Here is a 26,693-nt window from a genome sequence, read left to right on the forward strand (position 1 = left end):
ATCCAACAAGAAGAAGATCTAAAAGATGTAGTGACCTAATTTCCTGATGTATTCTCAGAAAACCAGGAAGAGTAAAAGGCACATACTACTATATTAGAACCCCTAAAGATAAAGTGGTTCATTTAAAACCGTATAGACTCCCTGAAGCCCGTAAACAGATGAGGAAGTCAACAAGATGTTGAAAGCCAATATTAACGTGTCTTTGTCAAGTCCATGGTCCTCTCCTATTGTGTTGGTTACTAAACCTGACTGTTCCTGGACATTCTGCATAGATTTCTGTCAATTTAATTCCATTTCTGACTTTGATACCCTATCCCATGCCACGCATCAATGACCTAATTGATAAACTCGGGGCAGCCATCTTTCTATCCACCCGAGACTTAACCAAAGGGTACTGGCAAGTTCCAGTACATGGGCCAGATAAGGAAAAGATGGCGTTTTCAACACCCCTAGGACTGTTACAATTCAAAGTCTTCCCTTTTGGCTTACACAGCATCCCAGCCACTTTCCAGCGCCTCATGGATAAAATCATGCAACCTTATTCTGATTTCTGTGGCGCTTATATTGACAATATTGTCATTTATACTAAGACCTGAGAGGACCATCTCTTCCATCTTTATACCATCATGAAAGTTCTCAGATAGGCCAGCCTAACTTCTAATCCAGCTAAATGCAGACTGGCCCAGTCAGCCGTAAAATACCTTGGCTTCTTTGTAGGGAATGGGAATGCACAGCCTCAAGATGAGAAGGTTTAAGCCGTACTAGATACACCAACACCCAAGACCAAAAGTGATCTTGGAGCCTTTCTCCGGTGAATAGGATAATACCAAAGGTTTATCCCTAACTTTTCAGACAAAACAGCTAGGCTGACAGATAAACTTAAGAATGCCGAACCCCAGAAACTTAATTGGAATGACAAGAATAATATATCTTATGACACCCTAAAACAAACTCTGTGCCTGAACCCAATCCTGAAGGTAGTAGACTTCTCTAAAGAGGTTATATTACAGATAGATGCCTCCCTTATAGGGTTAGGAGCAGTACTGTCCCAAGTTTGCGACAGATTAGAACACCCCATCTTATTTGCAAGGCGCAAGCTCTTCCCATGTGAAATAAATTACTCTGTTTTTGAACAAGAGGCCTGGCCATCAAGTGGGCCATTATCCATCTTAGATAATACCTATTAGGAAGAAAGTTCACACTTGTTACAGACCACTCACCCCTAGTTTTGATTAGCCAACGCAATGATTCCAACCCTCTGGTCATGCAGTGGTTTCTAGACCTAAAACCCTACTGCTTCACGGTGGAACACCAAAAAGGAAAATGCCAGGGGAATTTAGACTTCCTTTCCCATTTCCCCTGTGAAACAGCTGCGGCTCCATCACACGGAGGAAGGGTATGTGAGAAACCTGAAGGTGTCTCACCCGCTAGTCCCCAGAGATCTGTCATCCAGGTGGCCAGGACACAGCTATCGTTATTGGTTCCAGTTCCTGATGGTGGACCAGTGGGGGAGGATCACCTGGATGGGGGTCTTCGGGGAGTGGAAGTGGGACACTGACGGGTGATACGCGGTACCCCCTTCCTTATAATACCTTTTCCCCATCATACCCCGTAGGATACTTAGACGCTCTACCCTCGAGCCCCCTTTTCCGACACGAACACTTTCCTTATCTGACTTGTCCCAACACAAGGGTCAGGGAGAGTCAGGCAATTGACAATTACTACACACACCTGACGGTCCTTACCCTTCCCTAGGGATAAAAGGTGCAGCATGAGAGCACACTTTGAGCAAGGAAAACGCATGAGGAGGCAGCTATTCTACGACGGCAGTTCAAACGGAGAAGAAAGGTGGCGAGACCGGAAAGGACAAGGAGGGAAGTGCCCTTGCCCTTTTCGACCCAAGCCCGCGAAGCCTCTGTGAAAGGAATCATAAGAACGGGAACTACAGCCGACATGTGGCGATAAAAGGTGGAGCACAACAGCACAGTACGAGCAAGGCAGACGGCACGACATAAGTGCTAACTCCGCACGGCAGTGCAAGTGGAGGAGAAAGACGGCGCATACCGAAACAGTGGCAAGGGGAGAGTCGACCTTGTCATTTCCGATCCGGACCTGTGAAGCCTCCGCAGAGCGAATGATAAGTCTGCTAACAATAGCCAACGTGTGTTGCAGCAGATGTTTACAGTACACAGCAACTTATTATGAACAAAGAACTTGAGTGCTCCTGAACTTTTAAAACCCAGGGAAAGACCAGCTGCAGAGTGGTCTGGCGCCACATGGGCGTCCATTCGAAAGACTCTGGCTGGTCCCCTTTTCTTGTGAATATTATAATACCCAGAGGCCGTAGGAAAAGGGCAGCATACAGAGTTAAGGTGGTCATACAATTCCTTGTACACTCGAAAGTCCTTAACCCATTAACAAAGTTGTGACATTGTAAAACAGGCGTGTGCGCCCGGCTGAGGGAAAACGCTGTATGAACGATAAATGTGGAAGCCTGACTGGGGGCTAGAAAAAGCTAAGGAAGTGATTTTGCAAATAAAATGGGCTCTTTCAAAATGCATTTTAGACCCATCCCAGCACATTGCCACTCAAGATAACACACCCTTGCAAACCATGAGGCGGGTGTTTTTGCAAGTCACCCTGCCTAGGTTGCATCATAGAATCATCCTGCCAGCTGTTTCAAATATTTCTAATACTTTACAGATCACAGCTGATGGGGTGAGTCATCAAATTGCAGACGCTGAAGACACATAGCCGACTTCTGTCAGCTGTGAGAATTATAGATAAGAGCCTGTCTCTGTCGGCCTATATAACACAATCAGCTAAATGGCAGGGTAAAGCATAGCAAAACATTTTCAGAGCACATTTGTTTTATGTATTGAATTTATTTAGACTGCAGCAAGCACTGTAGAGAGCCATTCTTTCACTCTTTGTTTTTAAATGTGAAAAATGCAGTGCTGGCGTTTATTACTAGCTGTGTTTTGCAGTCAGCAGACATTATACATAGGACATTATTTCAAATATAGACCCATTGTACTCTAAATAACAAAAATGCCATTGTTTAAAAAATCCCCCACACATTTTACAGTCCCATTTTAACTATAGCAATCATTCTACAAAGTTTTACTATTAATTTGTTTTAAATGACAAAACGCACAAAGGACCCACTCGGTCCCCATGCATTCATGTTTTCCATTGGGCATGTCTGCCACATGGGGCTGTGTTTTTGTGAACACTGTTTTTTTTAAATGGCAAAATCCAATGCCATAGCATTTTGCATGTAAATGAGTCTGTTTTTCAGACCAGAAATTAGATCTTCACTTCATCTTAAAAAACACTTATTTTCATTCTATGAAGAATAATGTTAGTAAATATATATTCCAAGGTCATGCAACTTAGCTGTTTTTTTAAACCCGTAGTTCCACTTTGGCAGTGTATATTTTCAATGGTTTGATGCCCCTTATAAAGAAACATGCCCACACAATTTTATTCAACTTTTATTCACATTAAAATGCCAAAACCCTTCCAAGCCTCTGCTCAACATTATAAAATGATAAGTGTGCCCTACAAAACACAGCCTCCTTTTTATATTAAATCTATATACGATCATGCCATCTGGCCTTAAAAGGCCAAATACAGCTTTATATTACATCGCTTTTAAATCTATATAAAATCATTTACAAAGCCAAACCCACTCCTGCATCATCAACACGTCACCACCACCTAACACTCGCAGTTTACCTCTTCACAACTCACTTCAACCTCAACCAGACAACAGCGCACACGCACTATCTCCCAGTCACATTTTTTAAAATCATTTTAATATAAACTTTAGATTCACTTTATATCAAATCATCTCAACATCCAATTCAAGTACAAAAACACTTTATATCAGAAAATATACATTTGATATAAAATTGACATCCGCTTATCATTTTCATATTAAATTTAGATCAAACCCATATCAAACCATATCAAAAGGGCACGATTAATACCGGAAGCAGGGGGCATTCCCACCGGTCAAAACCTCATTGCTTTAAAAAGGGCCCCCCACCCCCATGTACTCTACTTGTGTGCAAGGAAATGCCTTTCCAAACCCTATGCTAAGCACAAAACCGTTGACAAAGCTAATGCTTGCTTTAATATGGCTTAATGCCTGTGAGAGAGGCGGATGAGGTAGAGCCAGCAATCTGTTCTCTCATCTGGTCTGTGCTGATGAGATCTCTGATCCATCGGGATATCCAATGCAAACGTTTTAACAAATTGTATTTTTCTTATGTGTTATGGTTACCTGCTGGATGCCCAGTTTATTCTTTTTGTCTTTGTACCACACATTATAATATTCACTGCGGCACATAAAATATATACAGTATTTTAGTTCTGCTAGTTTCCTTGTAAACACTGTGGCCAGGCTAGTAATCTGTGATGACTTGACTAGGTTTACTAAGTGTTCCTTTCACAATTTCCAGGAAAATGATGAAGAAGCTCGGAGTATTGCTAAGGAGGGACAGTTGCTCGCTAGAGAACTGCTCCAGCCACACAGACTGTACTGCTATTATTTTACCGTGTTTCAGGTGAGTGTAACAATTTAAAAATAGCTATAGTGACCCAACTTGATTCAAGTAATATCTAATAGGGTTACATGTGTAATCTTTCCTTCATGATACACGAGTGATTCAAAGTCTTGTCTAGAGCACTTGCTTTCAAATCACAAAAGAAAGAGGGACATTGAGCTGGCACTCACATTTGCTAAAGGATGTGTCCTCTGAAATCACATTTGTTATTTCCTAGGGGACAGTCTGAGGCAGCACTTCCTTCCCTTACTGAGAGAGAACGGGCATGTTACCCTGTGGGAAACGTTATTTTAAGTATGCTCTATAATGAACTAGCAGTACCACCCGGCGTTGCACATGTCTGTAGCTGGGGGATCTGTTATAGCCATGTGTATGTTTTATTGTGTATTATTTTATTTATAAGCTAGGCCTTCTGTATTTGAATATTGGTAGCAAAAGTTAACTATTACTAGAGACCATTCTCATTATCTGTGTAAGGGAACCACCACGGAGTAGAACTTTAAAATGAATAAAAACACATATAAACACCATTGATTGAACAATCATATAACTACGACCAGGCACTAGTCACAAATTGTTAAAATCTTGAGTAAGATGTAATAAAAGCATCATACCACCAAGCCTTGCTTTCTAAAGTTCTTGTAGATATACAAACTGACAGTTAAAAAATGAACTGAAATGAATATGCACTAGTGACCCAGATTATTTCCACAAGGCAATAAGAACAATTAAAACCGATCATTAGTTCTTGATAGACCATTTTCTCAGGTTCCTAGGTATGTGTATAACTCTTCATCAAGGTTATGGCCTTTAGGTTTTTTCGATACAAGGTCCAAAATAAATCTAGTCTCCATTTGGCATAGTGCTAGTTCTCTGTTGCCCCCACAAGGGTTAGCTTGAACATGATGTAATCCAAAGAATCTCAGGCTGTCCAACTTGCTCTCATGTATGTCTTTGAAGTGGACTGCCATTGGGTAAGAAGGGTCACAGTTTTTTATCGCTCTCATATGCTGTAGAATTCTAAGTTTCAATTTACCGATGGTACTGCCAATGAACCAGCGGTTACAAGAGCATAGGAGGGCATAAACCACAAACTCAGTATTGCATGTAATGTGACTAACCAATTCTACAAGATGCTTTGTTATTGGATGTATATAGTTTGTTTTGTTCTGAGCAAATTTACATGCCTTACATTTCGAGCATTTAAAGAAGCCATTGGTGTTTTTGTGTAACCACGTGGTGGTATTTTGACTTTATTTATGGGCAACAGAAAACTGCTAACCAGCGAGTCTTTAATGGATGTGGATTTTCTGAAAGTTATGGTAACTAATCGGTGCTAGAGCTTCATCAGACTGTAAAACATGCCAATGTCGAAGTAGTATCTTTCTTATGACATTGGCATGTGTTACAAATGTAAGGATAAGTCTTATTACATCATCTTGTTCTTTGTCTTCTATTGATTTATTAGTTGAGAGTAAAGTCCTTCGGTTTAAGTTACAGGTTTTAGTGTATGCTCTCTCTAAGACTGCTTTCGGGTATCTTTGTTTTAAGAATTTCGCCACTGTGAATTTGCATTCTTTATCAAAGCTTTCAATTGTACTGCAATTATGTCTTATTCTTACAAATTCGCCGTATGGAATACTCCACTTTAGAGATGTCGGGTGGTTACTTGTGGCGAACAGAGCATATTTGAGCTTGTTGGCTTCCGATATAGTTCAGTGATGATTTCTTGTTGGTTGGTCTTCACCAAGACATCCAGAAAAATTATTTCTTGCCGACTAGGAGTTTCAGTAAATTGTAGATTTAGATTGTTCACATTTAGCATACTTACAAACTCAAGCCAATCTTTTTCTTCACCTTTCCAAAGGATAAAGAGGTCATTGATAAACCTAAGCCATAAAACCACTTGGTCAGTGTACCGATGGTTACCTTCTGTCCATACATGGAACTTCTCTCATCACCCCATTGTCAAGTTGGCATAAAATGGGGCAAAGCTTGTGCCCATAGCAGTCCCTCTAAGTTGATTATAGAATACGTTATCGAATAGAAAGACATTGTTGGTGAGACACATTTCTATCATTGCTATTATCATTTCTCCATGTGCGAGATAGTTAAGAGACCTGCTGTCAAGAAAATACTTTCACGCTTTTTTGCCATCATTGTGTTGAATAGAGGTGTACAATGAAACAACATCCAATGTGGCAAACATAATCTTCCTCCCACAATATACCTTCGATCTTGCTGAGGAAATCTTTAGTGTCCCGCAAGTATGATGGTAGCGTGAATACAAGCGGTAATAAGGTCTGATCCACATATTTAGAGATATTTTCGAGGGAAGCTCCATTGAAAGTGACGATGGGTCGGCCTGGTGGGCGGGTTGGATGTTTATGGACTTTTGGGAGAAAGTATATGGTAGGTATACTTGGGAATTTATTAAAAAGGAACCTGCAGTCTTCTTCATCAAACAGGCAAAAGCACTTCAGTTTGCCATTAACACCATCATCTAACCCACATAATGATTAAGCAATTGATGTGTTGGTACGCCCACCTTTCCATTGCTTATGGAACTCTTTGCTACTGAAATGTAAACTCTTCTGATGTCCTTTCTGTCACTCTTGTGTCCCATAACTATGGTGGGTAAACTTCTTGCCACGTGATTTGTATGGTACCTATGATTCTCAGGGGCTGTTCTGGATAAACTGCTGGGACTCACAAGCTAAACCGAACACTTAGATTCAGACCCAGTTTCAAAACTCTGCAGTCCAATCTGTGTAGGGGAGTTAGGCAAGATAATGAACTGGCAAACCATTCAGTGGGTGGTTTGGGCAACCCAATCAAAATTCTAAATTGCAATAGAGATTCTGGAACAGATAATACTTTAGAGAGAGAAAGCACATTTTAGTTTTCACTGGACCAATTAGTTGTTTGTTGGGTTGAATTTTAATTGGGGATGTTTTCATTTTATTATCTCACATCCATTTCCTTACTTTTGATTCATTGTTTTAGTTGTGAGGTTCCCATTAGCAGTTGCTATATATTTCAAGGTTTCTATACATTAAAATAGAGCAAGCGGATGCACATACAATGTCTGACCCAAGTTTTGTGCTGGTTATCATTCTCTGCTTGTCAAGAATTAGGGGGTGGGGGTCAGTGCAAGCTGGAACATTCATAAACTTTTCTGTACAGTTGCTTGAGGATCTTCAGAGGTCCAATTGAAGTGTCCAATACACCCCATTATCCACAATTTGTTTGAAAATGTGGGACTGTTGGAGAGTTTTACAAAAGCTTACCCATGGTAGGACTAATGAAGACTCGCTCTTTGATGTACAGGTTTCCAATTCTTAGATTTGGCCTGAACTAACCGAAATGTTTGGTAGTAATGGCTGAGCAGCCAGGCTTAGTCTAGGAGGGAAGAGGGCTGTAGGTAGGCACACAGGACTGGAAGCATGCAAGGTAGTTCAAAGATACACTGGCTCACTTGTAGTTTATATACAAATAACATTGATTATATACACACTAAGGTTAAGGCTGTTAAGCAAGGTAAGTACTATTCACAGAATAAATCACATTCAAATAACAGTAGAATAAAAGGTTGTATCCTTATTATACATTATTTAAAGGTTGTCTCATTTAAATAAAAATGCAATAAAAGAAGGCACACTTTATATCAAAGTGGGATAAAAGCAATGTTAAACTCTTGCAACAGGTAAGCAAACTTTTAGAAAACTCTGGTAACTTAAACTAGCCCCTGTTTAACCAGCCTTCAGAAGTCCAACCCTATAATAGGTGCTATGCACCGAGTCCAGGGGACATTGGGGTCCAGTGGCCAAGGTTGAGGAGGAGGAATCAGGCGAGTAGTTGGTAGAGCAAAATTCTATGAAGAAGTGTTCTTGTTTGCAGGTAATTACAATAGTTTTAGTAAAACTAGGCCAAGGGGACCTAGGGTGCCCTAGAGAGGGGTGCAAGTAACAGCTTAACAGCAGCCCTCATGGTGCACCAAGTGACACAACTAGACCAAGGTAAGTACCAAGGCTTGAGACAGTACCTTTTCAGTGCAGAATTTGGTGACAGACGTCCCCGGTTCGGGTTCCTTGGCTTAGAAGGCTGAAGAAGGTCCTTTGTAGGGAGCAGCCGGATGCTCTTGACCAGTGTGACGCCCAACAGTGGATTTCCATGGAACAGGTGTGTTGGAGCCTTTTGTTTTTTTGTGCAGTGGAGCTTTCACCTATTCTCAGTCCTCGTCTCGGTTGAGGGGACTTTCAGGAGCGGAATCCAGTCACTGGATGTCCAGAAAGATGCCTACCAAGTTACAGACGAAACTGGCCTTTGGCTGACATTGCACTGCTAAAGGGCACAGGCCCCCGAGTATTCGTGAATTGCAGGCTGTGGATGTCGTAGCTCTTCCAGGGATGGCTCAAATTGAAGCTCGTCTTGGGACTAGTTGGTCCCACCAGTCCAGTAGATGAAGTCGTCCTTTTTGTATCTTTTCAGCCATCCAGAAGTTGATGTCGGGATACAGCAGGTACTCAGCTGCCACTGGTGGTCGCTGGAAGTGGCTGCATGCGTCCTCTTTTTTTTCTGCTTCGGATCTTCGGTCCAGTGGTTCTGAGGTTTAATTCCAAGACCCTTGTCGTTTAAGAACTGGCTAGCCCACCAATCATACCACAAGCCTCTCATGCAATTCTTGTGTGTGGGCTGTCCAAAAGGACAGCCAGCCCCCTAGTTGGAACTGGTTCCAAGCAGGCACACTGGAGAACAAAGACCAGAGGCATTTTGGACTCCTCCCCCCCCTTCCTGTGTCTTCAGGTACTCATAGAGCCTTGGTGGGATTTCCAAGGGAATCCCGCCAAAGACAAAAGACTCATCAAAACCACCCCAGCCCAGCTAGGTAGAAGAAGGCCTCACAAAGGACAAGTCATCAAGACAAAAAAGTACAACCACCATTATACAGGAATGGTGTACCTTGTGTTCCCTGTTGCAGCTGCGAAGACAGTCTGCAACAAAAGTTGGTAGAAAAATATCCACTGACACCAGCCACTCAGATAACCTGCCACTGAAACTAGAAAGGTACTGGATAAGTGGAAAAAGGGCTACATTGTGTCCCTTCAGCACTCCACATAAGGTGGGGGGATGCTGATTCCACAAAATAGAAGTCCTGGTGGATAAAATGAATCATCTGCATTGATAACAGAATGTTATCACTTAAAAGTCAAAAGGAAAGCTCAAGGAGCTTCCCAGCCCTTCTGAACAGAAAGTGCTGTTTGATGCAATAAGACATTACAGATGCTGTAAAGTTGGAGGAAAACATAACTCCACAGGAGAGTATCAAAAAGATACAAAAGGTTCCTAAACACAGAATAAAGCCTGAGTGAGTGTGGAAAAAGGGTCACACTCACTCAGCAGCGTCACATTAAAAATTGAGTACCGCAAAAAGTGCTAGGGAACTCACAGGTTGTCATGAAATCGCACTGTCGCCCCCTCTGGACCTCCTGGTCCGTTCAACAACATGCCAGAATGCTCCCCAGACCCTCTCAACATAGCGGACACTGCTCCTGGATCAGCGGTGTAGTCTCCAACGCACCTAGATAAGCGCCACGCCCCTGCGGTTCTGCGCGTGTCAATGCGCTCACAATTCCTTGCTCGAGTGTAGTCCCTCGCGCTCGCTCTTAGGAATTTCCTTCTTCCATTGTGCTTTCCAGGTTGTCAGCGACCACGTTCCGCGGCTCTCCATCCCGGATTGCTTTGCGGTTGCCCTCGGACCGCCTTCGACTCACTGCGTTCCGCGGCCTCTCCATCCAGGACTAAGTTTGCGGTTGCCTGCGGCCACCTACAACTCACCGTGTTCCGCGGCCTCTCCATCCCGGATTGCTTCGCGGTTGCCTTCGGACCGCCTTCGACTCGCCGTGTGCCGCGGCGCTCCATCCAGGACTGCATTCGCAGCTGCCCTTGGACCGCCTAAGACTTACCACGTTCCACGGCTCTCCATCCAGAACTGCTTGGTGGTTGCCCTCGGACCGCCTTACCGTACCCAGGACTTCCGGAACCTGCGGACCTAACTGCGGCTGCGACTCACCTCCATCCGCGGCCTCTCCATCCAGGACTACTGCAGTTGCCTTCGGGCCGCCACAACTCAACGCTGAATCTAGGATTCGTGCCAAAGACAGTGTGGTGTCTGAAGAAGCCCTTCCTTACCTCCACGAGACCCGCACCTCCAGGAAACGTGGGGAGCCAGATCCAACAAGAAAGAAGCTCACCAAGCCTAAACAGGTGAGTCCTCCAACCAGTCGTGACACAGGTGAAGAGAATTTCACATAAAAAGGAAGTCTACTCTAACAGGGATCATTTTAAACTAAACTCTAGAGAGTTCCAAATTGCAGATTGTGTGACCGGTGGAAGGCAAACCAAGTCCAGTGTTAGTCAAAATGGCAAGACTGGAGATTTATTAGGCATACTGACCTTGATTAACCACTACACTGGCACATGGAGGCGTGTGACCCATAGTAGCACGGTTCATTGTCTTCATTTCATATCTACAACAGGAGCAGTGAGAAGACGTCCAAGGCCTCCAATGTGCTTGTTGCAGCAGGTCATTGGGTGGCTCGTTCCAGGTCTCTTGGAGAACAACATTGAGAACAACATTGTTATGTGTAATGACTGGTGTCTACGGGGTACAGACACAAAGCAGCAACATAAACGACCCTCACCAATTCTGTGTGTGTCAGGAATGCTGTTCCTCAAAATGAGTGATAATCGTGATAGCATTATCTAGCATACATGTACAGTGTGCCCGGTGTGTGGGCGGGAAATAGTCATCAACTAGAAGGGTGCATCAGCAGAGCAGGCATGGCTAGCCAGCGTTAGCATTGTTTACTATGCATTTTAAAAGATTTTTAACACATACTAGCAATAGGTCTTACACAATGACACCCCAAACCATACTATAAACTGTGCCCCTGTCGCATGCAATCTTGCCGGTAATACATTTGGCAATGTATCATAAAAAAATAGTCTTATTGGGATCTTGGTCTTTTCCCTGAAGTAAGACTGCCATGGCGATAGATAGATCACAGAAATGCAGAGGCCAATATGCAAAGGATGTCAGGACTCACCAATACCTCTGTGTGCTTCATAGGAAGGTTGTTAAGAAGCTGTTCTTCAACTAGCCTCGTCGAGGGTCTAAATATACCCTCCAACAGGATGATTGGGCCAAAGGCCAGAAAATGCACATGCACCCAGGCTCAGGAGCTGTAAAGAAACGCAGGGAAAGGATTACTATGTGAATAGAGACAGAACCCAATATCCATACCTGTTGTATGGTTGGAGAAAAAACTAAAAGGAGGAGGATACAAAGGTCAACCGAGGAAGGAGTAAAACTGGCCCTAAGCAAAAAAATGTGGGAGAGCTAGCGGAGGAGCTATCCCAGGCGGCACACCTAAATGAATGAAGGCGAAGAAGGAAAGGAAAAGGTCCAAAGCAGGTCCAGAACCAGTTCTGATGAACCAATCCACAGATTCCCAAAGGAACCAGCTGTCCACAACAGAAGCACAATCCAAAGAATAGTCAGAAAGGAAGTCCAAGGTCGAATAGCTAAGTAATCCAAAAAGCCAAAGTAGACAAAGCCAAATCACAATCCACAAGGGTCAAAGCCAGGAGAAAAGGAGGGTCGCACGTATCAGGAAAGCAATCAAGGTGTAGTGCCACGGCAGGAAGAAACACAGCTGTGAGGCATGGGGTCAGGTCTTAGCTGTTTTATAAGGTTCAACATGGCACTATGTCCCATTGCGTTTCCAGGAGGCGACGAGTCCGATGATGGAGCATACGCGATGACGCAGGCGGGGACGCTTCATGCACTGGGCTGGTGACCCCGAGAAGCGTGGTTTCCTACGCGCCTGTTGATGAGCCAGTCACCAGAGCAACATCCAGTTGTCTTGTGCTGCTCACCGCATGACAGAGGCAAAACGCACTAGACCTTTAAATCATAAGTGGACCCGATACGAGCTTTCAGCAGCCTGGCTATAGAGATGAAAAAGCAAACAATAAAGTGGCAAGAATGAACAGAACCAGGCTGCAGCCCTGTCTGCTCAGGGCCATGGTTTGAGGACAGGAATGTCCTCAAAGGATGTGTCAGCAACCAACCATGCAGGCGAGGACAGTTAGACGTCCATCCTGTCTCGATCTTCCTTTGTACTCTCTGGCAAGTTGGAAGAAGGACACAGACTCTGTGAGGACATTGTGAATTCTTATTTATTAAAACAACATTGAAAGGCCTAACCCTCCCTAATCTTTGGGGGATGCCTACCTACTTTACTAAGGTGCCCATGTGTCAGTCATGAATGTCCAAAGAAACAAGTCTGCTGTCCAAAACTTCCCTCACTAACCCTACCACTAAGGGAAACTAACAAAGCAGGATAATGACTCCCTTCTCCTGGGGTACTCCTAGTACCAGTCTGTAATATATTATCAGTAAATAGTCTTTTGTGACTTCTCTTATCAACCTCTTAAATTCCACAAGGGGTATTCTGAAGGTTCCCTCTTTGCTTTGGATTCCCTTTGGCTCTCCTTCCAACTTAATGTTTGATATCTGACTTCCGTCTGTAAATTCAAGATTGTATCCTTTTTTCTCTTTATCACTATAATGTTCTTGTACAGGATGACACTTTGGGCCTGATTCACAGATCGTTTTTCAATGGGATTGCACTATTATAAAATGCTTCTGTGAATAAGGCCCTTTATCTTTCCCCTTTCCTAGAGTATTCCTTGGCATTGATTCTCTTTCTTAATGCCTAACCTCTCTTTGTACTTTTCTCTTCGTATCTATTTGGTTTACAAGTTAACTGTCTGTTACTTCTTTCACCATGACCAGTTAACTGTGCCTGACCAGGCCTCTGTTTTACTCCACAATCTTAGCATCGTCTCAGGTTTCAAAGTTGCCTCTATTTCTTACTCTGAGCTGACACAACAGAGAGCAGGGCCTTGGAACATGCCTGCAAGAGACCCTCTGAGAGACTGCAGTGTCCACTTCCAAGATGAAGTACAACATACAGCTGCAACCCTCGGACGAGACAGACACGGAATACTTCCCTAGAATCATGATGAACGGGGCAGGGACTGATACAATCAGATGTACTAGTCATGAATCTCTCAGCGCACATCTTCACCGAGATTGAGACACGAGTGCTACAAAGGGGCCTTTGAATTGTACCCACCTCCCTACACGATCCATTCCAAACACGCATCAAGATTTCCCAACTCATGAGGAAAATTCTCTCGATGAGTCCCAACAAGACGCCACAGGCCTACATCCAAAATGTACCTTCCTTCCACCTGCTTCAAGTATTACCACTGAATCCATCACTTTTGAGAAAGCCTTGCTTAAGAAGCTGAGTGAACTAGAAGCAAAAGATGACAATTCTGTAATTTCTCTAGATCAGGCCCTGAAACAACTGAATAACAACAAAGTTTGAGAAACCTAAAGGTGTCTTACCCGCTAGTCACCGGAGATCTGTTATCCAGGTGGCCAGGACACGGCCATCGCTATTGGGTCCAGTTCCTGGGGGTGGACCAGTGCGGGAGGATAACCTGGATTGAGGGTCTTCAGGGAGTCTAAGTGGGGCACTGATGGGCAAGACGCCATACCGCCTTGCTTTATAATACCTTCTACCTTCCTACCCTTTCTAAGTATACTTAGAAGCTCTATCCCCCCCCTTTCCGATCGAAACACTTTTTTACACAGTGAAAGAAAACGGACTAACACCAGAGCCGTTTACCTGACTTGTCCAAACACGAGAGTCAGGCAATTGACAATAACTACACACACCTGACAACGCTTTCCCTTCACCACAGGGATAAAATGCAGAGCACGAGAGCACACTTTGAGAAAGGAAAAACGCACAAGAGGCAGCTATTTCAGGGCGGCAGTTCAAATGGAGAAGAAAGGCAGCGAGACCGGAAAGGACAACAAGGAGGGAAGTGCCCTTGCCCTTTCCAAGCCTATGAAGCCTCTGTGAAAGGAATCATAAAACGAAGAACTACAGCTGACGTGTGGTGTGATAGATGTCAACGGTGCACAGGACCCTCCCGCACTGATAACCGAGGCGGGGAGGAGCGCTTGCTCTTGTGGTACCGGTTTTGACTCCAGAGATAAGAAACGACAAGCAGGTCAGCACAGACGGTGAGTAGGACGGAGAACCGATAGTAAACCGGACGGTGTTGAGAGAAGGTTGCAAATGGCAACTTGTTATGAAGGAAGAACTTGTAGTACTACTGAACTTTTAAAACCCAGGGAAAGACCAGCTGCATAGTGGTCCAGCGCCACTTGGGCGTCCATTCGAAAGACTCTGGCTGGCCCCTTTTCTTGTGAATAATGTAGCAGCAAGAGGCCATAGGAAAGGCCGGCATACAGAGTTAAGGTGATCATACAAGGGTCAAGCTAAAATCCATTGTACAATCAAAGGTCCTTAACCCATTACCAAAGCTGTGACATTGTGAAACAGGCGTGTGCGCCCGGATGAGGGAAAACGATGTGTGAACAATAAATGTGGAAAGCCTGACTGGGGGCTTGAGAGAAAGCCTAACTGGGGGCTATAAAAAGCTAATGGAAGTGAATCCCTGCAACTGAGTGAACTGTGTTAAACTGGCAAATGTGAACCCGGCTGAGGGATGCTCATGAATGAGAGCAAAATGTAGCACCCCTTAAACATTGTGTCGACAAGCGTGAACCCGGCTGAGGGATGTCCACAATGAACGGTTGTTTAAAGTGACATTGGGACTCTTGAATGTAAGTTGCTGAGATCTTGAATGAAAGGCTGTAGTGAACCCGACTGAGGGAGGCCAATGTTGCAAAAGGATCAGAGCTTGGTTGAAGGGGATCCACGGGTGAAGGGAAATCACCCGACGGGAAGGTAACTGAAAGGAAATATTTGTTTGTTGTTTATAGTAGACCAGGCCCTCTGAGGCAAGAGACTTGGTGTATGAGAGACTTGGCCACAGAAGGCCCTGATCATTTGGAAACAAACTGTAAGCTCGTGCTGGAGAAGCCCAGGACTGTGCTGTGCTCCAGAGTCCCGCTTTGTCCCGTGCTAAAAAGGCGGGGAAGTGAGACTCCAGCTATACCATCCTGATTTATCATTTTGTGAACACTTATTTCTTTTCTTGTGATCATTATCCCACACTACTTTGTAAGGATTGGCAATAGGTTTTTTAGTATAAGCCCTTTTTATTTGACAAGACGCCACTAGGACTGCCTTATTATTATTTGATAGTCGTAGCTTGCTCCCATCTTAGATTTAGGTTTAGATTAGGCATTTTTCTCACCCATTTATACAGTTTAATAAACACCCTTGAACTGTGATCACTTGTGTCTATCTTGACTGTTGCTACCATGAGTTTCTTACAAAACCGATTACTGTCAAGCCAGCAGATAAAGGTGGTGCCATCGTCATCATGGATACCAATGCTTACGATGCCATGGTGACCCGATCATTAGATGTTGGAGAAAACTATCTCAGACTGGCCCGGGACCCCCACAAAGGCATTTACTGGTCTTATTGTGCCTATTGTGGAGGAAGCGTTATGCAAAGGACATATAAGTTCCAAGGAAGCTGCATTCCTTTGTCCCGTATATCCAAGGATTCCGGCCTTCTACGCTCTCCCTAAGGTCAATAAGGGGGTTTCACCCATCCCCGGATGTCCAATCGTGTCTGGTATGGGGTCTATCCTGGAACCATTATCGCAATTGGTCAATGCCTTTCTCCAATTTGAGGTCCCGAAAATGAGGTTGTATCTCAAAGACACCACTGCAGTGCTAGATGTATTAATAGACAAACACGTTGATGCCTCAAAACAGCTACTTGTTATGATGCATATTTAGTCCTTCTACACTCAGATTCCCCAAATGGAAACCTTAAGAGTGATGGAGAAGATATTACAAGACAAAGAACAACCAACAGAGGGCCCTGTAACGTTCATTGTGAAACTTGCGGAAACTGGCCCGCAATTAGAATTTCTTTAATTGCCTTGATCAATTTTATGAACAGGTATCACCGGAATTGCTTTGAAAGAGACACATTTGATGAAAAAGCCTTACTGCTTAAATACCTACAAAATCAGTAGTGAATTGTTGAAATTGCTCTATATACCAAGACATTGCATAGAATCTGCGGATTGTCCACATATTTGTATCAGGTCGACAATGTCTTGTTCTGTCTCTTCATAGATATGCGTCCCACCACCAGATCCTAGGTTTAGGGGTTGGTGTGATTCGGGACAGCTATAGGTGTGTGCTGTCTGTTTTTGGTGTGGTTTCTCCACCAGACTGCAGTGTCTTGGTACAGTGAGCAAGACTTGAATAAATGTTGTCTGTTATGTGTGAATGGTATGTAGGTTGTTCTGTCCCTCTGGATGAAAGCATTGCTGAGCCATTTGGGTTGCTGATGGACCACTGCGATGGGGAATAAAATGACTTGTTTTTCCTGAAACAGTCAATGACTACTTGTATACATGTGAAACCCATAAAGGGAGGTAGTTCCACAATAAAATCTGTGGGAAATGGAGTGCCGCGGATTTGGTGGAGGTTCAGTGGCATGCAGAAGACCTGGAGCCTCCTTATGAGTACTTTTGGCCTGTGCACACATACCAGACACGATACAACATAATCATGGACTTGAGTTGAGAAAGATGGCCAACTAAAATTGTGAAGTCAAGAGGTCCTTAGTAGCTTTAACGCCTCTGTGTCCAGCAATGAGAGAATCATGAAATGTACGTAGCAACTGCTTCCGCATTGCAGTCATTGGAATATACAGGTGGTGTTGATGGTACAACAAAGCATCTTTCTCGATTATGTTTTCATCCAGACTAAGGGAAATGTAAGCTGGATCAGCTAGGGTTCAAGTCTGAAGATGAGCAATGGAACACAAAAAATGAGTAGGGGAAGTACTGGAGACCAGTCAGATACTTGTTAGTTAGGAGGGTACATGGACCAGGACAAAGTATCTGCCCCTACATTCAGAGTTCCCGTAATGAAAGTAATGACAAACTCGTACTGAGTAAACAAAAAAAGCCTATCTGGCTTGTCTGCTGTTCTTACAGGTCATGGTGAGTAGATATTGTAGATTATAATGTTCTGTTCTTATTTCCACTGGGAATTGGGCCCCTTGTTTGTGATGCCTCCATTCTTCTAGGACCTCTTTGATTGTCAATTGCTCCTTCTCGATTGCGGAATAGTTGTGCTCACATGGTGTACGTTGACGTGAGTAGAATGCAATGGAATATTCAATCTTGGAGTTCTCCCCTCTTTACAGTAAAACTGACCCGATAGCAAAAGCTGAAGCGCCGGCTTCCACAATAAAGGGTAGTAAATTATTTGCATTTTGCAAAATAGGCACCCTTAGAAGGTCTGTTTCAATGATACAAAGGCATTTTCAGCATTTTCATCCCACCGGAAATCATTCTTAGTGCTTAACAGACACATCAAATCAGCTCAGATATTGGCAACGCCAGGTATAAACGGCCTGTAATAATTGACAAAGCCCATTAATTGTTGTAATCTTTTTAGATCAGTAGGACTTTTCCATTAATTGATTGCCTTCTGTTTTTTTGGGTCCATTTGTATACCTTCTTTATGGATCATGTAGCCAAGAAATTCAATTTGGTCTTGGTGAAAAGGCACTTCTCTTCCTTGGTGTATAGCTGGTTATCCGATAGACGGTGTAGGACCTCAGTGACATCCCTGACATGACCCTCCTTGGTCTGGGACTATATCAAGGTGTCCCCAGATGGGCCTAAACACTGTGCACCAACAAATCTGAGAATGGAGTCCATAAATCGTTGGAAAACAGCTGGTGCATTGCACAGGCCAAAAGGCATCACACGATTCTCAAAATTACCTGGTTGGGTTTTAACAGATGTTTTCCACTTATTTCCAGCCTTGATCTGTACAGGATGATATTCGCTTCTGAGGTCAAACTTAGTATAAACAGAGGCTGCGTGCAAGGACTTTATAATGTCCTTAATGAGAGGAGAGGATATTTAACTTTTTCAGTGATGTCACTCAACAAGCGAAAGTCCACACAACGCCACAGGTAGTAGCTCTTGCTTGGGAGTTTGAGGGAGCAATGCATCCTTATTCTAGGCATTCATTCAAGTATTTCTGTAGTTTGTGTTTTTCTGATACCGTCAATGAGTAGATTCTGCCATGTGGTATCAGACGGTTGAGCAATAAAGCGCGTACAGATGATGAAGCAGAAGAGAGATTTCTTTGGGTTCCCTGAATACATGCTGATACTGTATGTACTCCCATGGTACGTTGAACAGTTGTTGATCAGCTGGAGCAACGAATGTTGATTATGAGTCGATAAGGAAGCGTTTACTTCTGATTCTTGGCCGCAGTGCATGGTGCAAAAATCGGAACTAAATACCATAGAGCGGCTAATCCAATTTATGTGAGGATTATGTCATATCAACGAAGGAGGACCCAAGAACACTGGAAAAGAAGGCATTTGTATAACGTCAAAAGGCAATGATTTGCAGTGTTTGTTGATAGATATTTATAGAGGTATAGTAAATTAGGTTATGGGTCCAAATACCAGTGGTGTACCATCATTGGCAATGTCCCTGAAGAGGCTCATGATGATGTAAGGGAATACTTTGTTTCTTGGCAACCTCCATGTCAATATACTTTCCAGAAGTCCCACAATCTACGAGGACCATCGAAGAAAGAACGGTCTTCCTCTGAGGCCACTTAAGAGGGACCTGTAGCACAAACGACAGCTGGCGGTATGAGTATCTTTTTTCGTCTGGAAGGGTTGAACATGAGGTTGGGCCTGTGGTTTCCTTCCACTGCAGCAAGCCCTTTAGTTTCCCGCCGGTCCTAGTGGTATCTGAGGACAAAAGGGCAGTTATTACCACAATATAGGCACAAGTGATTGGTTCGACATCTCTTCTTCTCGGCTTCGATTAATGGTCCACGGATGGCTTGCAGATGCATAGGCTCAGGGGAAACTCTCTCCAGTGCTGGTTGGTGCTAGAGGACATCCTGGTGGACATAAGAAGCGATATCTCTCATGGCGGCATCTTCCTCAATGCCATTCCAAAATCCTATGTTCAATTCGTGTGATCTGGTCAATCAGTCCTTGTAAAACTTCGGGTTCAGGAATGCTCTCCAACTCATCTTTGATGTCCTCTCTCAGTCCCCTTCGAAAGATGGTGTGTTGGGCTATTTCTGGCAACATCAAATCCGCAGCTAATTGTCGGAACTTACTGATGTATGAATTCAGATCCATGTTTCCTTGTCTTAAATCAAGAGTTGACTCTGCCGAGTTGCGGTCTGATTGGATGATTTGAGCACAATGTTCCACTGTAGGACTTTGGGCAGAGAAATGGGGCACAGCCCAAGTCAAAGCATTCACGGTTAGATTACTGATAATGTATCCGATCTTCACTTTGTCCTGTAGAAAATATGTTGGACAGAGCAAAAACTGAATTGTGCAATGGTTTCAGAATTTGATTAGTTTTTCTCGCCATCGAATTTCATAGGATTAGTGGGTCCAGGTAGTGTTTCTGTCAAAGTAGCAACACCATTGTGCTATATGGCTTCTTTTAGGGTTGCATTCACCTCCAACCGTAAGGCCAGTAAATCGTTTGGCACCTCTGGGGCTGATGGGCATCTTAATATGTTGAGAAGCTCACCTCGCTTACGATGCATACCTGTATTGTTTCGGATCTCCATAATGTCCTCTTGATGGCAGTATGGTAGTGTGATACAGAAGTGCTCGCCCACAATGGTTGGGGTGCAAGGCAACACCACTCCGAAGGGGAGGCAGTCTCCCTGTACCACAGAGTTTTTGATGCCCCTCTATTTACATGGTACAACGACAGTGCAAGCACTGAAGAGGGCTACCTGATGTTCCGGTCTGCTTGATAGCAGGAGTAGTAGCAGGATCCAAGGTAGATGATATGAAGGGAAACTGATCCAAGGACAATCGGCTACTGTGAGCATTAGAAGAAAGAACCAAGGTGGAGAGGTCCCCAGAGAGACATGGCAAGTAGCCAAAAAAAGGCCAGAAGAAAGGAGGGGAATAAGGAATGCCCAGTAAAACAGAGGCAGGTACTGGGATGAGGAAGAACACAGGGGGGTGGAATGATGATCAGCAAAGGAAAACCACTGGCGAATTGAGGGCAAGGAACAGGCAGCACATACCATACAGGTCAGAGAACAAGGCTCTAGGTACAAGGTTGAGGAAGGCAAAAGGACAGAGCAGAGTGACCAACTCGACCAGGGGGGTTAAGATGCTCCGAACTGTAAGGTTCGTCTGCTTTTATAACAGACGAACGTGGAAGACACAGATGTCGGCTTCCAGTGTGTGTTCCCTGTTGCTAGGGGAATGCAGAGGGCCTGCGAACCCGTGAATGCACAGAGGGCAAGTGCCGGTCCTTTCCTGACTGTTCCTTGAAACACTTGTGTATATAGGCGCGTTACAAATGTCATATCATATCAAAGGAGTCTAAACATGGCGTTCAGCCGCCACAGCGGGCGCAGAGTAGTGCGTCCACACCGTATGGAGGCCCAGGGACGCAGAATTAGACATTGCCAGGTAAGCAAACACTTGTGTAAGCACAATGCATGTGTCGGGGTGACACCTTTACAGTAGCTGCATAACTTGGTTTCAATTGTGGTTTGTGCAACAAACAAAAAATATTGAGCAAATTGTGTACCAGAGGAGAATATTAGCATATTTGTCTTTATATGTAGTACATGGTTTTACATCTGTGCAAGAGTTCTTTTGGTAGCTTGGGCTCTTTTAAATCCACGACTCGTGGCAGTGATACGAGTAATTATGGTTTATGTATGAATGCTAAAATCTTGACAGTCCACCTTTTCTACACAGCTAACATTACACTATTCGACAACACAGTTGATAAACAATTATAACAAGTTTGTATCACCCTTTGTTAAGCTGCTTTCCCTGGATGGTGCTGTGGTTGAGATATTACTCCTCGGCCTCAAATAGGTCAAGCACGCAAATGAAACTTGAAAATTCCACCATCCGATAGGTTCAGAGGGCACTTGACAGTGGTTCCTGGACTAAATCAGATATCAAGGTTTGGTATTTTAGTGCCCTGTAATCCCTATAGCACAAAGTAGTCCATTCTGCATTAGTGCAGGTCTAAAGTCTTACACTGCTACTGCTGAAAGCATTACTGTGCCATTATTTGTGATGGCTCATGAAACACATTGCTGAGAAAGCGGTACCGCTTGCTTTTTTGGCTTATATAGGTTCAAGCTTTTAGGTACCTTGAAACCCCTCAAATGGGCTTCAAGTACTTGCAATTCTAGAATGTAAAAACCAGACTCAGGTTTATAAGGGAGTATATGAGGAAGCTAAAAATAGCATCAACCCTCCAGCACAGTCTAGCTTCCTCTTATATATAAATCCCTACAGACCTCATGTACTATGACAAAGTCCCCTATCTAACCTTGAGGACTGACAATGGGGTGGTCCAAGGGGCTGTGTGCCGCCCCAAGCTAGTGGATGCTGGACCTGAACGAGGTATACAGGGGATCCCAAGACCAGCTTGACTGTGTCAAAATGACTAAGGATGAGGCATTCACAGAAGCACCACCACACATATAACATCATGACAATCAAGGTAAGGAGGGTGGGGAGTGCGGGGGGGAGCAGCGTCAGCTACAAATCTCTTGAGGATGCCACTAACTGTAGTATTGGTATTTCCAGAGGGCCTTTCCTGGCCCCTAGCCAGACCCAAACACCCAGCATAGGAATTGATACTTCACCCTTCAAAAGAAACATGAATTGCAGCATGGAGGGCTTACGGAGGAGTGGGGAAATACATGTTTCCTCCGCACTGCTGCTGGGAGAAACAATCAGGAGACTAAACCAGACCAGCACAGTCCAGGGGTATCACAAGGACACAAAGTTGTACTTCATTAACAAAGAAATTAAATGAACGCATGAAAGATTAAAAAATGCTCTCCCATTGCCGCTAGCATCAGGGGAACTAAAAGTTGCAGTTCCCATGAGACAAACGCTTCAGATTATAAATATGGGCACTGTTTGGTAAGAAGAGGAAGCTGTTTTATATTCGAACACTGGAAAAGCAGAGTGACCAAATTCAAAGGCCAATTTCAGCAAGGGTTTATAATCTCTACATGGTCTTTCCCCTCCGTCCATCTCTTTCTACACCCCGCTCTGCTAACAATCTCTTGTTTTATTTCTGTCCCTAGCCCTCCGTGTGTCTCCTCCAGTTTCCGTTCTTTCTCTCTTCTAGCTCCTAAATATTGGAACTCTCTCCCTCTCTCACTTTTCCTTCCCTCTTTTTAAGGCTCACTTTCTTCCTTCTCGTTAATCTTCATTTACCCTGTTTTACCACATTATATTTTACCGTCATTGTTGTTTGTACAGCATTTAGGCGTTATGTGCTAAATAAATCAAAATAAAATATGGAAATACAAAACTACAAAGGGGATTGGGATCTCAAACATGGTTAAGACAGTTGTAGAATCCGAGATGGCGGTCAGCCTTAATGTAAGTTTAGGTCAGCCTTCTTTCAGCTCACCTAACCTCACACACAAGGCTCAGTCAGACAACAGGCCTGCCTACACTACACAGGTACATCCAGTGTCATAAAGCACCACCCAATGGGAAGAGAATTATAACTGTTTGTTTTATAACAGGCTTAATACCAAAGAGATTTCTAAGCGCGGACCCGGGTTTCAAAACCTGTGTTGCTCTGTGTCGTCTTGCTTCCAAGCCAAGCATGTTGTCACTGAGCTATACTACTGATGCCAACTACAGAAACCAAACTATAAGTCACTGTTCTCAGCCAGAAGGCATAGGCTATTTGAGAAGAAGCTGGAGAAAGGTGTTTGGAGGAGATTGGCGAGCAAAAGTCTTTTGGGAGGAGATTGTTGGAGGCCAGTGGAGGAGGTCCTAGTGGAGGAGGAAAGTTACCATTGGAGGGAGCTATTTTGAGGAGGTGGGGGGGCACCCTCTGAAGAGAGTTACACTGGGGACGTTGGAGAGCAAACCATTCCCCTCTTGGTAGGAAGCTATCGGTGGGGATAAAGCTGCCAGACCTAAGGAGGAGAGAGGATAACGGTCACCCTACCTAGCCAGCAAGATCAGGTCAGTCCAGGGCAGACTTTAGCAGAAGGAGGAACAAGTTGGGACATTATCAACAGGGTCAAGGAAGCTATTGCTATGTCTGGGGGTATGGAGGAGGGCAACATCCCAGTCTGCAGGACCCTAGAAAAGGGTGGTAGTCAGGAAATGGAAATCCCCCCCAAACCCATGGCTAAAACCCTGGAAGAGCAAACCATTGTTGGAAAGATCAACTGGTGTCTGCAACTACTTTAGGGGAACCTAAGACTTTTCCAGGCTGACTGCCTTTTGGTTTTGGAGGGCCCTGGCTATGGCCGCAGTGGAAGAGGGTTCGGCGTGGCCAATCTATTGGACACTGGAGTAGGAAAGGGATAAGCCCAAAGCAAGGATTTTGTAAAATATACGTTTGCTGACATTTTGCCATTGAAGAAACCAAATTAAATTTTTTCAAAACAAACTGTTTTCTTGAACTACATCCTCATGCCAGTCTCTTTGTGCTTCCCACTCATGCTGGCCATGACACTAACGGAGCGCAATGTTGGGGAACATTCCTTGCTTTAAGGTACCAGGCCTTTTTTAACAGATTAAACCTGTTACAGGCATTTGTGGAAAACATTTGAGTTGTCCATGGGGCTTGCAGACCTGGCATTTCCCCAAAATCATCACAGTAGGGCCCTTAATCTGCACCTGTTTAGGAGTAGCATGCAACACGTGTTATTGTTTGTACACAACACTGAGATAATTCTGCACATTTTGAATAAAAAAACGCAACTATTGGCATGCAGATATAATTGTATTTAAATGTATACAAATTGGCTCTTTCTGTACAAAGCAGCGTATCCTAATGTTGAAAATGTTGCTCTCACTTTCAGAAATATGCCGAGCGTCAAGCAACTCCCCCAGAGATACGGGATGGTATGGAGCTTGTGCCTCAGCCAGACGACAGCAACTCCATCTGCGATTGCAAGAAGAAAACTAACCTGAAAGAGGAACTTTAGCTATTGATCTGGGAGACGTTAACGTCTCTGCCAAAAACTCGGAATAGTAGAACATCTGTGAAACGGAACTAGGATGCGGCATAGAGAACAGGAAGATGCCGAATCCATGAAGTGCAGGGATTGGCAAACCTTTTCTGCTCGGCAAACCATGGTCGTGGTCTGCTTGAAGAAAGATTGAATGCAACATACAAATGCATTATATCCTGCTCGAAAGGACAGAGTGCTTTACTTGGTACTTTACAAAGATTTGATTGGACACTCCACTGACAGTGTCTGGGCCACACTTTCAGAAATCCTGATTCATTGCATCCAATTGTGTCTTAAGAATTGTGCTTTTGTTTTGCAAATCATGGCAATCTTGAGAATTCATGCACCTGTGTGCCTTGTATTCCCAACATGTGAGAACCCTGCACCCATGGCGTAGCTTGTGGTAGTGCTAAAAGCTATGCTTTGGAAGACAGAACAGGGGAAATGACAGGTCCCTTGTGTTCTCTAAATACCTCAACACCTAGTTCCATCAGCAATGAGGACTGATGCCGGTCTCATTTGTTTAAATGAAGGCTAGTTTCAGCCTCAAATTCAGGCTTATGAACAGCAAAGCCTGTTGGGCCTTACGCAGGGCAGATGTTTTAGCTATGTTTATTGTTCCTCCTATAAGAACGTTGTGCTGGTGGATTAAAAGATACCTCTTGCAATGTGTGCAAAAGAGGTTCATCACTTTATTTTTAATGGTGTAGACCCAAACAAGGTACAAAAGACATGATAGCAGGAGTTATACTAAAGCCATTGTGGGCAAGCAGTACCGCTACTGTTAGCTCTGCAGGGGTGGAAATCCTCACTCTAAGTTGTCAGACCATTTCTGTGTTACAGGATGAGGTAGTCACTCCTTGCTTGCACTGGGAGAGAGGTACCACGAAAAACAGATTAAGGATGGCAACCCTTCCAGAACATGATGCCTTAGGAAACAATCTCCAAACACAATTATCCCTTAAGAAGAATGATGCAGCAAACATTACAAGCCACTCCCCCTCACTGGTCAGCTCCATGAGTGTCCTTATAGCGCCTTACTTCTCGCAGTATTGAATTTGGGAAACATCACATTTTTATTTTATTTTTCGCGCTTAATACCAGCGAGTGGTTTCTAAGCGCGGGATCGGGATTAAACCTGTGTTGCGCCGCGTTGTCTTGCTTCCAAGACAAACGCGTTGCCCCTGAGCTATCCTTCCTCCCCACTTCACGCCTCGTCTATTACTACATATGTGGCTCCTACAATGAAATCTTGCAAAATGGGGCCTTCTCAAGGTGGTTTTAGATCCAGACGAGTTGTGAGAGAGTCAACAATTGCCCCAAGTCCATCAATATACCTTCTTCAATCCCTACCTTTTTTCCCTTACGTGGCACTTCCAGTTTGGCTAAGCCCCATCTCTTCACATCTGTCACCAATTGCGGGATAAGCGGGCCCCTGGAACACTTCCACGATATTGCAATCCTTCATGCCCCCCAATATCAATAGGAAGTGGGCAATTTTTCTCCTATGTTTCTCCCTGTTGGTGCCTGGGAATTTTCCCAGCAGGCACATGTATCGGACACATTCGTAGGACCTATGAAGCAAGGCATTTGTTTTGTCAATTACTTCCTTCCAATAGCATTGAATCACCCTACACTTCCAAACATGCCAAAATGGTGCAGAGTCTTGACTACACCTGGGGCACTTTTGTGCTATCTACGGGGCAATGAAATGCATCCTAGCTTAGGTCAAATATACCCTGCGGAGAAAATTAAACTGAATCAATTTAAACCTGGCATTCCTGGACACCTTTTTAATATGTTTGCATATCGCGAGCCATTCCAGACAGACATTATATAGCCTAAATCATTTTCCCACTTCCCCTTTATCGCGAGAACTGGTGTGGGCTGCATTTTAATAATACCTTGTAAATCTGTGAGAGCATGCCTCTCCCGTCGCCTGTTGAAACTCCTGCAGCATTGGGGTGCTCTCCGGC

The 26,693-nt window shown here is 44.1% G+C and overlaps 1 protein-coding gene across 5 annotated transcripts in view; it reads left to right on the plus strand.

Moving 5' to 3' along the window:
• POGLUT3 (protein O-glucosyltransferase 3) overlaps positions 1 to 25,396 on the plus strand; it is a 201,090-nt gene extending 175,694 nt beyond the window's left edge. For 3 of the 5 annotated variants that reach the window (XM_069640273.1, XM_069640274.1, XM_069640277.1), the window contains 2 exons: positions 4,470 to 4,574; positions 24,565 to 25,396. In XM_069640273.1, coding sequence (XP_069496374.1) covers positions 4,470 to 4,574; positions 24,565 to 24,676 — 217 coding nt within the window. In that variant the 3' untranslated portion in view covers positions 24,677 to 25,396. The remainder of the gene's footprint in view (positions 1 to 4,469; positions 4,575 to 24,564) is intronic. The other 2 variants (XM_069640275.1, XM_069640276.1) reach the window with 2 other exon arrangements.
• Positions 25,397 to 26,693: the final 1,297 nt, after the last annotated feature.

Source organism: Ambystoma mexicanum, chromosome 7q (genome assembly GCF_040938575.1).
Source record: "Ambystoma mexicanum isolate Mex_15411 chromosome 7q, UKY_AmexF1_1, whole genome shotgun sequence".
Lineage (NCBI taxonomy): Eukaryota > Metazoa > Chordata > Amphibia > Caudata > Ambystomatidae > Ambystoma > Ambystoma mexicanum.